Genomic DNA, 13,394 nt, shown 5'->3' with positions numbered 1-13,394 from the left:
AAAAAGACGCCGTGTCTGGTTATAAAACCTGACTGGCATATTCTACCGATAAACATATTTTCTAAAGTTTAAGATGGTTGGACTTAAGCTTTATTGATCCAACTGATTTTAGGTAATTTCTATAATTAAAGGGAAATAACTTTCGAGTGACTTAAGGGATGTGGCTGTTTACTGAACATGACCAAGATATTCTGCGCATACATATTCTGACTAAATTTGGTGATGATTTTACAAAGGCTTCTTAAGTTATTGATTGGACAAATCAGATTTTAGGTAATTTCTATGATTAAAGAGTGATAACTCTCAAGCACCTCAAGCGATATGGCTGGTTATTAAAACGGCCCAAGATATTATGACCATATATATACTGACCAAATTAGGTGATAATTGGACAATTGCTTAAGTTATTGATCCAACAACATACTGGACACCGCCCACCCAGGTGAAATGATAACAAGACCAGTTCTGTAACCTGGCGTATAAAAGGTTCTGAACAATTGGCACAAAGTAAGAAACCAATATTCCACTCAACCTAACAACAAATGAATGTTTCTTACCTTGTTATTTCCCTTGGATGGCTTGAGGTAGTTTGGATTGTGTTCTTGGTCTGCCATCCTCTGATGTTTCATCTGATAAAAACAACATGAAAACAGTGTTAACTTTACTATGTCGGGTTATCATTTTATATAAATACCATAAAACATGGTAATCTTTTTATTTACCTGTTTCAGTCTTTTGGATAACATAAAAAAATGGTGGTTTGTAACCAAGGTCAAACTTGACCTTAATAATTATGATGGTGTTAAAACATGAGTGCTAAAATTCTTTAATGGACCCTTTTATGAGTAATAGTCCAGACAAAATCGCCAACAAACTTTGTTTTGTTGGGGTATAATCAGCAAAATATTTGAAAAAGAAATGTAAGCTTTAAGGTCAGGAGGTCATGTGTAACATACATGGCGGTTGCAAACCAAAGACATGAACAATGGTAATTAATTTCTCGAGAAGGTTTTGACATCAGAAAGCAAAGCCTAGAAAAACTTAACACAAACCTTTTGCATTTCTTCTTCCGTGAGTTCAGGTACTTTTTTCTTTGGTTCGCTGTAGAATGATCTGAAATACAAAAACGTAAGTTTGAAGTGACATTTAAAGGGAAGCACCTGATTTGATTTCTTTTCAAAAAGATTTTCTTTTGCAAAACCACCTCTCTGGCATAATTTTTTTGTTTAAGTCACACTTGGGGATGTGACGGGGTCAAGCCATAATGCAGCCACTATAGGGCGGCCCTTTATAAACTTAACAACAACAACATCTGATTACTTTTCATTCTATTGGTCAACTGCAACAGCAGAACCGAAAGTTATTTGTCTTGTTTTTGCCATTCATTTTTGTAAAGATTATTTAATAAATGGCAAAGGTTCTTTATCTGGTGAGCACAGTGATTAAGGGCACTGGTTTCTCATAGATGGCGTCGCAGGTTCAATTAATAGCCTGGATTTGTGAGTATGGTTTGAGGTCATCAAGCAGGACATGTAGGTTTCCATTAATTACTCCATTTTCCATCACAACACAAAATCACTCTCTTGTTCAACATTGTGAAAATAAGAGTAACTTATATAATGTTGAAATAACTTGTTTCCCAATTGTTGTGATAGAAAGAAGTTCAAACTCATCTACAGTCGAACCCCGTTGACTCAAACTGGCTTGGCTCAAATTTCCTCGAAATATACGTAAAGGACCGATTTCTTTACATTGAAGGTAAACATTCTCGCTTGCCTGAATTTTCCGAGGCTCGAGGTATCATAATTTACCTGTGGTCATCATGGGTGGTTGGCACAAATATGGATCCTCCAACCTTTTCATCATCGTCTTCAGAACTTTCTGAAGGTGGCTCGTTAATCCACGCATCTAGGTCAAGTCTGTTAATAAATGAAGACAATTAGTTTTACTTAGTTGTGATGATGTGATGAGTATGTAACTTAAGTACAGCATATCACATGTGACCCAGTTTAAAACACCTCCAAGAGTTCATCAAGGAAAACATTCTGATCCAGTTTCATGAATATTAGACCATACATATTGCCTCTAATGTGTTTCAAAGATTTTTTTAAGATATGACCTAGTGACCTAATTTTTGACCCCATGTGCCCCACTTTTACAAGCAGTCCATATTTCATCAAGGGGTACATTACATCTGACCAAGTTTGATATTCAACCAATCATTTCCATTCCCGACAAAAAAATTCTAAGATTTGACCTTGTGACCTAATTTTCGATCATATGTGACCCAGATTTAAATAAGTCCAAGACTTCATCAAGGAAAACATTCTGATGAAGTTTTATAAATATTTGACAATATATAATGCCTCTAGTATGTTCAAAGATTTTTCTAAGATTTGACTGACTGACCTAGTTTTTGACCCCATGTGTCCCACTTTTTTAAGTGGTCCATATTTTATCAAGGGGTACATCATGACCAATTTTGAACATAAATTGACCAATCATTACCATGATATGGTTCTGGACAAGATTTTTCTAAGATTTGACCTAATGACCTAATATTTGATCATGTGACCCAGTTTTATTTACAACCAAGAGTTCATCAAGGAAAACATTCTGATTAAGTTTCATAAATATTTGATCATGTATAATGCCTCTTTTATGTTCCAAAGATTTTTCTAAGATTTGACCTAGTGACCTAGTTTTTGACCCCAAATGACCCACTTTTAAAAAGTGGTTGAGATTTGATCAATGGGAACATTCTGACCAAGTTTGAACATTTTCTGATCAATGCCTACCAAGATATGGTCCCTGATGGACGGACTGACAGACGGACAACAACAAAACAATATCCCCCTCCTGAAATCTTTGATTCGGCGGGGGATAATTATATGGAATGTATTAAAAAAGCTTATTATATTCATATTGAATGAGCACAAAGTGTGATATTCTATATATATGATATACATTCTATGATAATTCACAATGCCAAGTACATAAAACGATGCTAGTCATTTATGATGTCTCATCAAAAGTTATTACACTAGTTTTATTCATAAAAAAAGATATATCATGGTGATGTCATTTATAATTTAATAAAATATACATGTATACAGATACAATACGTAAATAAATTCATCTTCAATGGAGGAAATGAGAGAATTATGTTTGTTTTTTTAAGAAGCAAACATGGATTATACCCACCCTTCAGGCACTGGCACTTTTTTCTGAGCCTTAGGCGCCACTGGGTTGAGTTCTCCAGCAAACAGGGCGTTAATTTCCTCCGCGATTCCAGCAGCCGCCTCACCACCCTTGTCCTGTAGCTTCAGTACATACTTCACCAGCTGGACCATACAGCATGCCTGTAATAAGGTAAAATGATTAATTGTTTAATTGATATACTTAACTGAAGTATTTATTTTAGCTTTTTTTTTACAATACTCATATACTAAACTGTATAGGCAGGTTAACTTTCCAAAATAATTTCTTAAACCTCCATCACTGTCCCATAGTTCCCTGTTCCCCAATGCCTAAGTAACAACTAACACCTACCCATTACTGACTTATCAGTATAATGTAACTGCAAAATTATTCCAACACCCTAAAATGCACATACTGACAAATAATAAATCACTTCAAGGTCGGAACTATTATGAAGATGAGCAGTTTTCTGCAACATTTCTACCATTTCTCAAGCTTCAGCCACCCCCTTTTTCTATTTACATATTTTAGACCAAAAACCAATCAGCAACTACCCTTTCCTACACCTCCAGGTTCGAATTCTGTCGCAAGATTAGCACTTTTCCCTCTAACATTTCTACAACCTTCCATCTCCAATATTCTTTTCTTTACCAAAAGACCCTTCCCCCTTTTGATATACCACTAACAGTAAAAAATAAATTATCTCCTAACCTTTCTTTGGCCTCCAGATCAAAACTCTGTATTAATATTGGCAGTTTACCCTGTAACATTTTTCTGACCCCAAAGACCCTTGGCCCATCTGATTGACCAATAATGGTAAATAAATAAATCGTCACATACCCTTTCCTGGACCTCCAGATCTGAGCTCTGTATGAAGATTGGCAGTCTTTCCTGTAACATTTCTCCAACGTCCCTAACTGTCTCCAAGCCACCCTCCCCCTCGGCACGCTTGATGATGTTAGCGTACAGTTTGATGGCATTCTGGACATACACGCTTTGGATATGACCTGGCAGGACAGTAATCTTTGGCTTCAGCATTGCTTCCAGGACACTTTTGGGGTCTGTCAGGTGACTGTGATAAGAAAATATATTTCTGACGTATTTGTTGTCATTCAGATGAAATTTTACTATTATATGTAGCACAAATAAGCATAGCTGCTGATAAATATAAAAAGGTCTTTATTCTAATAATATTTATCATAGATCTACAGAACTTACCATTAAATATTTATAAGTAGGTCAATTTGACATTTTTGAGTCCTGGAAATCCCAATTTCTATTTATAGATCATATATGGCATTTCATTCTATTTAAGAAAAATGTTCATTGTCGAATCATGAATGGTTTATTTATAGATCATGTAAAATCTTCCGTATTTACCCTGGCTTATTTAGCTACCTGAAAATTTACTCTTAAAAACATAGATGCAGATATATCAGTTATAATACAATATACTGTTGACCTTTTTTAATTTCAGAGGTAACCAGGGAAACACAGTGATTGGAATACAAAGCTATATGGAATATTTTACAAGATTTTAAATTCATGATCTACATTGGTGCATAAATATATTTTTTTAATAATACATGTTTTAGTTTGCTTACTCTGGGAACTCCCCACACAGCCATGCAGCGGCATACAGCACCTCACATATACCATTACGCTGAGAGTTGTTGGCAAGCAGGTGGGCATTCTCCAGTAACACAGCCTACAAGGGAAAACATGGTATCAATTGTTTGGTGCTGAGAGTTGCTGGCAAGCAAGTGGGCATTCTCCAGTAACATTGCCTACAAGGGAAAACATGGTATCAATTGTTTGGTGCTGAGAGTTGCTGGCAAGCAAGTGGGCATTCTCCAGTAACATAGCCTACAAGGGAAAACATGGTATCAACTGTTTGGTGCTGAGAGTTGCTGGCAAGCAAGTGGGCATTCTCCAGTAACACAGCCTACAAGGGAAAACATGGTATCAATTGTTTGGTGCTGAGAGTTGCTGGCAAGCAAGTGGGCATTCTCCAGTAACACAGCCTACAAGGGAAAACATGGTATCAATTGTTTGGTGCTGAGAGTTGTTGGCAAGCAAGTGGGCATTCTCCAGTAACATAGCCTACAAGGGAAAACATGGTATCAATTGTTTGGTGCTGAGAGTTGCTGGCAAGCAGGTGGGCATTCTCCAGTAACACAGCCTACAAGGGAAAACATGGTATCAATTGTTTGGTGCTGAGGGTTGCTGGCAAGCAAGTGGGCATTCTCCAGTAACATAGCCTACAAGGGAAAACATGGTATCAATTGTTTGGTGCTGAGAGTTGCTGGCAAGCAGGTGGGCATTCTCCAGTAACATAGCCTACAAGGGAAAACATGGTATCAATTGTTTGGTGCTGAGAGTTGCTGGCAAGCAAGTGGGCATTCTCCAGTAACACAGCCTACAAGGGAAAACATGGTATCAATTGTTTGGTGCTGAGAGTTGCTGGCAAGCAAGTGGGCATTCTCCAGTAACACAGCCTACAAGGGAAAACATGGTATCAATTGTTTGGTGCTGAGAGTTGCTGGCAAGCAAGTGGGCATTCTCCAGTAACACAGCCTACAAGGGAAAACATGGTATCAATTGTTTGGTGCTGAGAGTTGCTGGCAAGCAAGTGGGCATTCTCCAGTAACACAGCCTACAAGGGAAAACATGGTATCAATTGTTTGGTGCTGAGAGTTGCTGGCAAGCAAGTGGGCATTCTCCAGTAACACAGCCTACAAGGGAAAACATGGTATTAATTGTTTGGTGCTGAGAGTTGCTGGCAAGCAGGTGGGCATTCTCCAGTAACACAGCCTACAAGGGAAAACATGGTATCAATTGTTTGGTGCTGAGAGTTGCTGGCAAGCAAGTGGGCATTCTCCAGTAACACAGCCTACAAGGGAAAACATGGTATCAATTGTTTGGTGCTGAGAGTTGCTGGCAAGCAAGTGGGCATTCTCCAGTAACACAGCCTACAAGGGAAAACATGGTATCAATTGTTTGGTGCTGAGAGTTGCTGGCAAGCAAGTGGGCATTCTCCAGTAACACAGCCTACAAGGGAAAACATGGTATCAATTGTTTGGTGCTGAGAGTTGCTGGCAAGCAAGTGGGCATTCTCCAGTAACACAGCCTACAAGGGAAAACATGGTATTAATTGTTTGGTGCTGAGAGTTGCTGGCAAGCAGGTGGGCATTCTCCAGTAACACAGCCTACAAGGGAAAACATGGTATCAATTGTTTGGTGCTGAGAGTTGCTGGCAAGCAAGTGGGCATTCTCCAGTAACACAGCCTACAAGGGAAAACATGGTATCAACTGTTTGGTGCTGAGAGTTGCTGGCAAGCAAGTGGGCATTCTCCAGTAACACAGCCTACAAGGGAAAACATGGTATCAATTGTTTGGTGCTGAGAGTTGCTGGCAAGCAAGTGGGCATTCTCCAGTAACACAGCCTACAAGGGAAAACATGGTATCAATTGTTTGGTGCTGAGAGTTGCTGTCAAGCAAGTGGGCATTCTCCAGTAACACAGCCTACAAGGGAAAACATGGTATCAATTGTTTAGTGCTGAGGGTTGCTGGCAAGCAAGTGGGCATTCTCCAGTAACACAGCCTACAAGGGAAAACATGGTATCAATTGTTTGGTGCTGAGAGTTGCTGGCAAGCAGGTGGGCATTCTCCAGTAACACAGCCTACAAGGGAAAACATGGTATCAATTGTTTGGTGCTGAGAGTTGCTGGCAAGCAAGTGGGCATTCTCCAGTAACATTGCCTACAAGGGAAAGCATATTTTTAATATTTCTTCTTATTAAAAACATCTACAATATATCAACATTCCATTTTACTTCATACTTCAAATGTCTATTTATAAACTTTTTAATGCCTAGTTCAAGCCTTCATTTAGTGAACCCAAACCCCACCGCATCCTGGGTATCCAAAAAGGTTGGTTATTTCTCCTATTCTTGCATTGCCTTCTTGTGTCTGTTAATATCGCTAAGATCTCAGGTCAATCAAAGCAAATCCGGTACAGCTCTTTCTTTTTTTAATCCACCCTTAACATCTCTCTTTAAATAATGGATGATAAGCAATTACAAAGTGATCTCACCATCTGAGCTATTGAGAATGGCCTGATGGCTTGGACTCTGATGGCCACATCAAGCATCTGTGCTGCAATCAGTCGACCGTGTCTCGTACCCTCCATGCGTGTCAGCTCCACCAGAATGCTCACATACCTGAATAGAAAAGAAAATATTACCTTAGATACTAGCTTTAATAGTTAAACCAATCAGAAAATGAATACCTTGAACGCACTGTGCAAAATAGTGAACAGTACTTCAAATGCACTTTGCTCAAAACCTCAAATACATTGTGCTCAGTCTTCAATGGTGAAAGTTATCAATATCTCAAATACATTGTGCTCAGTCTTCGATGGTGAAAGTTATCAATATCTCAAATACATTGTGCTCAATCTCCAATGGTGAAAGTTATCAATATCTCAAATACATTGTGCTCAATCTCCAATGGTGAAAGTTATCAATATCTCAAATACATTGTGCTCAATCTCCAATGGTGAAAGTTATCAATATCTCAAATACATTGTGCTCAATCTCCAATGGTGAAAGTTATCAATATCTCAAATACATTGTGCTCAATCTTCAATGGTGAAAGTTATCAATATCTCAAATACATTGTGCTCAATCTCCAATGGTGAAAGTTATCAATATCTCAAATACATTGTCAGTGCTCCAGCTAGCCTGTTTTTTTAGGTGGATCTGCCCCTAGGCCTTTTCTTACCGCCCTATTTTGGTAGTGCCTTTTTCGCAACCAAGTTATGCAGTTCAATATCCATAAAGAGCCATAACTGTACCCACTTCTAAAAAAATCAGACATGCAAAAATGTTTAGGTAATCACCATTCAGTTGGTTACATATTGGTAGTTCGACTTTGAGTATACCTGTATGATCTCAGCAAGGAACTCATCCTGATACTCAGAACTCAGCGGACATTATTCATATACTCAAAACCAGTACTCACCACTCAAAGTTGGTGACATATTGGTAGTTGGACTGAGAGCATATCTGTTTGATCTTGGCAAGAAGTTCATCCTGGTACTCGGTACTCAGCATACATTATTCGCTATACACAAAATCAGTACTCACCATTCAAAGTTGGTGACATATTGGTAGTTGGACTGAGAGCATATCTGTATGATCTTGGCAAGTAGTTCATCCTGGTACTCGGTACTCAGCATACATTATTCGCTATACACAAAATCAGTACTCACCACTCAAAGTTGGTGACATATTGGTAGTTGGACTGAGAGCATATCTGTATGATCTTGGCAAGTAGTTCGTCCCGATAGTTTGTGCCCTCTGCTTTGTCCATGTGAACCATCAACTTCTTCACAATCTCCATCAAGTTCTTCTTGGATACCTATACAGAAAAATTGTGGATTGTCATCGAAGTTCCATGCATATTTGCATGTACAAACTTATAATGGTTACATACAAACTTTATTAAAATTCTTCTTAATGAACAGATGCCGAATTTTTGTACATGGGGAAACAAACTCTTCTGTGCAACATAATTGTGTATGTGGTATGTGCATAAATCTAAAATGCTATACTGCAAGGCTATATATTCCCAAATACACAGCTTAAACTACAATCAATATGATTGACTTATTTACTAAAATAGTTTGCATTTAAACTGTTGCACTTCACAGTTTCATAAGTATCATTAGCTTGAAAACAGCCTTTAACAAAGAAACCTTTATCAATCATTCACATTTATTTGAAAATTCTTTATTATTTTGAAATACCATGGAGTAGGTCGAGGGCTCAGAATCACATTGATTAATCCTTGTCATTAACCACATAGTGGTAAACATCAGAATGTTCGTGTTATAAACATATTAAAGCATTATAACAAACCAAAGTAAAATGTGATCATACCATTCCATAGAGAAGGTCAAGAGCTCGGAATCGTATGGATTCATCCTTGTCATCAAGACACTGGAGAATCAGGTCCTTGTGTGTCTGTACGGATTTCGGGTGCGTCTGCAGGATCTTTGACATCGCTAGCAGGCCAAGGTACTTTACTGTGGAGTGAAAAATTAAAGTATGGATCAGGGCTGACAATGGTAGAAAGCAAACATCCCTATACCTTACCCTAGAAGGTTGTCTTCGGCCTCTTGGTGGGTCTAGGGCTGCGCCTTGATGTGTCACAGGGCGCAAAACCTCCTTTAAGCCTCTGGATTTGAAGCATTTCAAGCGTCTATGACTTCAACATATCTTTACAAAGAAAATTCTATCATGAAAGAAATATACATATATAATAAATTTATTTTAAAAAGATTGGACCTGTTTGAATAAAATATCTTGTTCAGAAAACTCATCCTGCTTAACAGTGCTCGGGGATACCAACAGTAAAGTTATCAGCAGAATTTATACGATCAATGTCCTTAGGATCATTTTATTGAAAAACATTTTTTGCCAAAAAAGGGGTTACGACTTGAAATTTACTATCTAAAGCATTACAAGCTTTATTGAAGATAAGAAAAGAATTTCAATAACTTAATACTTACAATTTTGGTCTGAATCCTCTATAAGAATCCTTAGTTTCTGAACACATAACTGAAAAGAAATCAGTTGACATTTTGTTCAAATTATTGACCAAAAAACATGACCATACAGAATTTATTACCTCCAATTGACACTTAAAAATTGTTGCCAAAATTATTTCTCCCGACTTCCAATGCAAATATTTTCAATTTCAATTCCTGACATTATCTTCTATTAACCATAGACCATTTCCATGAAACTCTGGTAAAATAAATTATAACTAAAAAAGGCAGAAAAGACATAACAGACTAGAAGAGGAGAATAATACAGAATGGATCAGGACTCTAGAAGGTTGTTAGTCTACAATTCGTGTTAATAAGATAACTAATGCATTCTACCAATAACTTGCAATGAATTTAAGGATTTAGATGTCTGTTTAAACAATAAACAAATAACAAAACTATTAACACCTGGGCCCTCACAGCTGACAATTGTTAATTCTCAAATTAAGCCTAGGTCTGTTTCAGTACGAGGGATTCATGCCTAAGCAGGGTGAACAAGCTTAGACCTATTTTGAAATTGTTTCCAAAGTCATTTATATTCAATGTACTTCCTTCTGTTTATAATGCAAAGTCTGGGCAAAAAAATTCCTGACTATAGTCTGAAATAAAACCTCTCAATACTGATTTCAGGATTATCCTGAACTTAAGAACCACTAAATTAAATGCCACAAAATAAGGCCCCTCTCCCCAAACAAAATGGCCTAGCTAAAATTCTGATCTTAAAAAAACATGATTATAATTATGTGGATTTATCATTATTTGTGATAATGTGTTCATAACATCTGCAATACAAAGCACAGAGAGCTTCTATTCTATGTTTCTATGCCTTACCATTGTCTAATACCCCTGGTACACTATTATGTTCTGCTTCGTTCATTACTGTGGGGTATTTCACTAATCAAATCTCGTGATCATGAATAATTAATGAGGCAGTTTGATTGGTGCCATATATGAACCTCTTTGGAATCTAAACCAATGAAATGATGTCATGTGATTTTTTTTTATATTTAATAAAAAAAAACCTGTATGACATGGTTACACCTGATGAAGATAGTTAAATTGTCAGAAACAATTTCAATGGAAAAAAAGTATTTTCCCTTTTCTAATTAATATTCATAAAAACAATATTTCCTCTTTATCTCCCCTATCTAACTATTATTCATGGCAACAATATTTTGTCTTCATCTCGCTTATCTAATAAATATTCATGAAAACAAGATTTTGCCAGTCAATTTTCCCTCAATAATAATGTAGCATGAACAGAATAATGTACCATGGATGCTGACGATGTGCCTATCATGCATCTACAGACTTCCTAAAAGACTATGTGCCATAACAGAGCTTGTATTTGTACTGTTTTATTTACAATATACACACAACTTTGCTTGAACACAATTATACATTACAATTGCTATTGCTATTAAGCCTACATTATTAATGAATGTATACCCTACATATTGCATGAATGTTCATGATAATAGTTACAACAAAGAAAACGTGACCACTGCCAAAAATACGTAACTGCCACCAACTTGTTAAATACACATTTGCATATATAAGTATTGCTCATCCTAAAATAAGTAATAGCAGTAGCTGTTTCTCTCTCAGGAAAACTATTGATCTTGCTTGCTATAAGTTATCAAATAACAACCCCCCGCCGCCCCTCCCCTCCCTGTGCATATAATTTTCATCACATTATGGTTCCTGTACACTGCACTTTCTCTCATTATGTTCGATCATTGTTTTAAGTTTAATTAAATTCCATCCTGAAGTTTTCAAGTTATGCTCCGGACAAAGAAACTTGCAACAGACTGATAGACTGACCAACCAACTCTTATATATTTTCAAACTGTGTTTGTCTGGGGGATATAATTATAATAATTATTTCTAAGATAGAAGGCTTGTCAATCCACAAGTCTAATTTTGAAGAATAATTACACCATAGCTGACCAGCAAGCAAGATGCTAAATAATCCTTTAACGTGAGAATGACAGCGTGGTTACAGAGAGCATGAATACCATACCTGTATGGAGGCTGTATGGTTGGGAATGCCTGTAGATACAGAAATGAGTACTGTAAGTAAGAACAGACATGGGTCAGTTAATACCATCGTCTGCAGTGACGCTCCACAATTAAGAACTTTTATATAGCAATAAATTATGCAGAAAGAAATATAAAATGATATTTGTGTCGATGGTTATGACCAGGGATGTGATTGACCTACCAGCTGAAGGGGTGTAACCAATTTTGCAATTAGTTTTGGGGGCGCTTAAGGCTCTCAATGTGGGTCAAAAAGGGAGAAATATCCTGCCGCAGCAGCAAAACTGACCTTTTTAGAAGCCCATTAAGGGCTCTACTTCAAACTTCAAATTTGAACCAAACTGGAGTGTCAATACTTACAAAAAAAAATGAATAACAACCAAAAGAAACCAGCAAACTTTTTTTAATAATTCAAAATATGAATAAAATCTTGGTTCCATGAGCCATTAGATCTGCAGAAAACGGCGCAAATCACATCCCTGTATGATATATAGATGGTGTAAAGGCAGTGAAAAATGAGGATTTATGTCAAGGACTGTGATGTCATACACTGTGAAAAGGCAGTGATATATTTATTAATATGATTTAGAAGTATTTTGTGGCATAATGCTAAACCATGACTTTTATGCATGTGTCTAACTTCATAACTTATATATTTGAACATTTTATTTCATCCCTTTTATTTCTCAAACATTATGGACTTTAGAACGAATCTTTTTGTCAAGAACAGTTAAATAAAAACATCAATACATCTTAGGCATTACTTTTCTAGTACATACTACTTTTTGTATGCAGTTGTGATTGTTTATAAACAAGCAAAATTGTTATTTAGAACAAAGTAACCATGAACTTGTTGTTATCAGACAATCCAAGATTACATTTCAAAACTATGAAAATCACAACATCAAATCCCGATAAATGTTGATAATAATGTGCATCACACACTGATAATCTTGAGTCAAACATTTATAAATAAATATCAATATCAAAATGATTAAACCTTGTCTTTCATGAATTTTAAGGCCTTTTAAAAAAAATCAGTGTCACGAAATCAGTTATTTTATATTACCATAATAACAAAGCTCCAACATATATTCATTATTATTTTTTATTTAATGATTATTAACAGCATTCACTGCAGACTATTATTTAATTATATGATGATCAATACCATCTTTTCAAATAAACCCTAAAATAGTGAAACATGTCAGTTACAATGAAACAAGGGATATTTTAAGTATAAATAATCAATTAATATTGAAATATGAAAAATATCTTTGAGCCATATAAGACATGAAATAACTAATTTCTCTTAATAAGACATGCCAATCCTTAAATGAATTCCATTCGCTGTTTTTATCTATCATCTAATTTTTAAAAATTCTCATTTGATTTTGAAAGCTTTCAAGTCAATCAATCTCTGTATTTGCTGCCATTAGTCTGATCCAGCCAACACCCCACCCTCATTTTGGCTGATATGGCTCATGTGTTAAGGTGTAAAGAAAATACATTGGTGGGAGAAGCGTATTGTGGGTGGA

At 36.4% G+C, this 13,394-nt stretch overlaps 1 protein-coding gene across 3 annotated transcripts in view; it reads right to left on the bottom strand.

The window, feature by feature from the left end:
- LOC128214379 (AP-3 complex subunit delta-1-like) overlaps positions 1 to 13,394 on the bottom strand; it is a 40,614-nt gene that overhangs the window by 15,168 nt on the left and 12,052 nt on the right. For 2 of the 3 annotated variants that reach the window (XM_052920804.1, XM_052920805.1), the window contains exons 10-20: positions 11,840 to 11,889; positions 9,778 to 9,826; positions 9,146 to 9,291; positions 8,476 to 8,624; positions 7,297 to 7,423; positions 4,806 to 4,909; positions 4,042 to 4,273; positions 3,205 to 3,362; positions 1,812 to 1,919; positions 1,053 to 1,113; positions 558 to 629 (exon numbers count right to left, since the gene is read on the bottom strand). In XM_052920804.1, the coding sequence (XP_052776764.1) occupies positions 558 to 629; positions 1,053 to 1,113; positions 1,812 to 1,919; positions 3,205 to 3,362; positions 4,042 to 4,273; positions 4,806 to 4,909; positions 7,297 to 7,423; positions 8,476 to 8,624; positions 9,146 to 9,291; positions 9,778 to 9,826; positions 11,840 to 11,889 (1,256 nt within the window). The remainder of the gene's footprint in view (positions 1 to 557; positions 630 to 1,052; positions 1,114 to 1,811; positions 1,920 to 3,204; positions 3,363 to 4,041; positions 4,274 to 4,805; positions 4,910 to 7,296; positions 7,424 to 8,475; positions 8,625 to 9,145; positions 9,292 to 9,777; positions 9,827 to 11,839; positions 11,890 to 13,394) is intronic. The other variant, XM_052920806.1, reaches the window with a different exon arrangement.

This window comes from Mya arenaria, chromosome 13 (genome assembly GCF_026914265.1).
Source record: "Mya arenaria isolate MELC-2E11 chromosome 13, ASM2691426v1".
Taxonomy (NCBI): Eukaryota; Metazoa; Mollusca; class Bivalvia; order Myida; family Myidae; genus Mya; species Mya arenaria.
The sequence above is the reverse complement of the archived record's forward strand: the minus strand, read 5'-3'. Positions and strand labels throughout refer to the sequence as shown.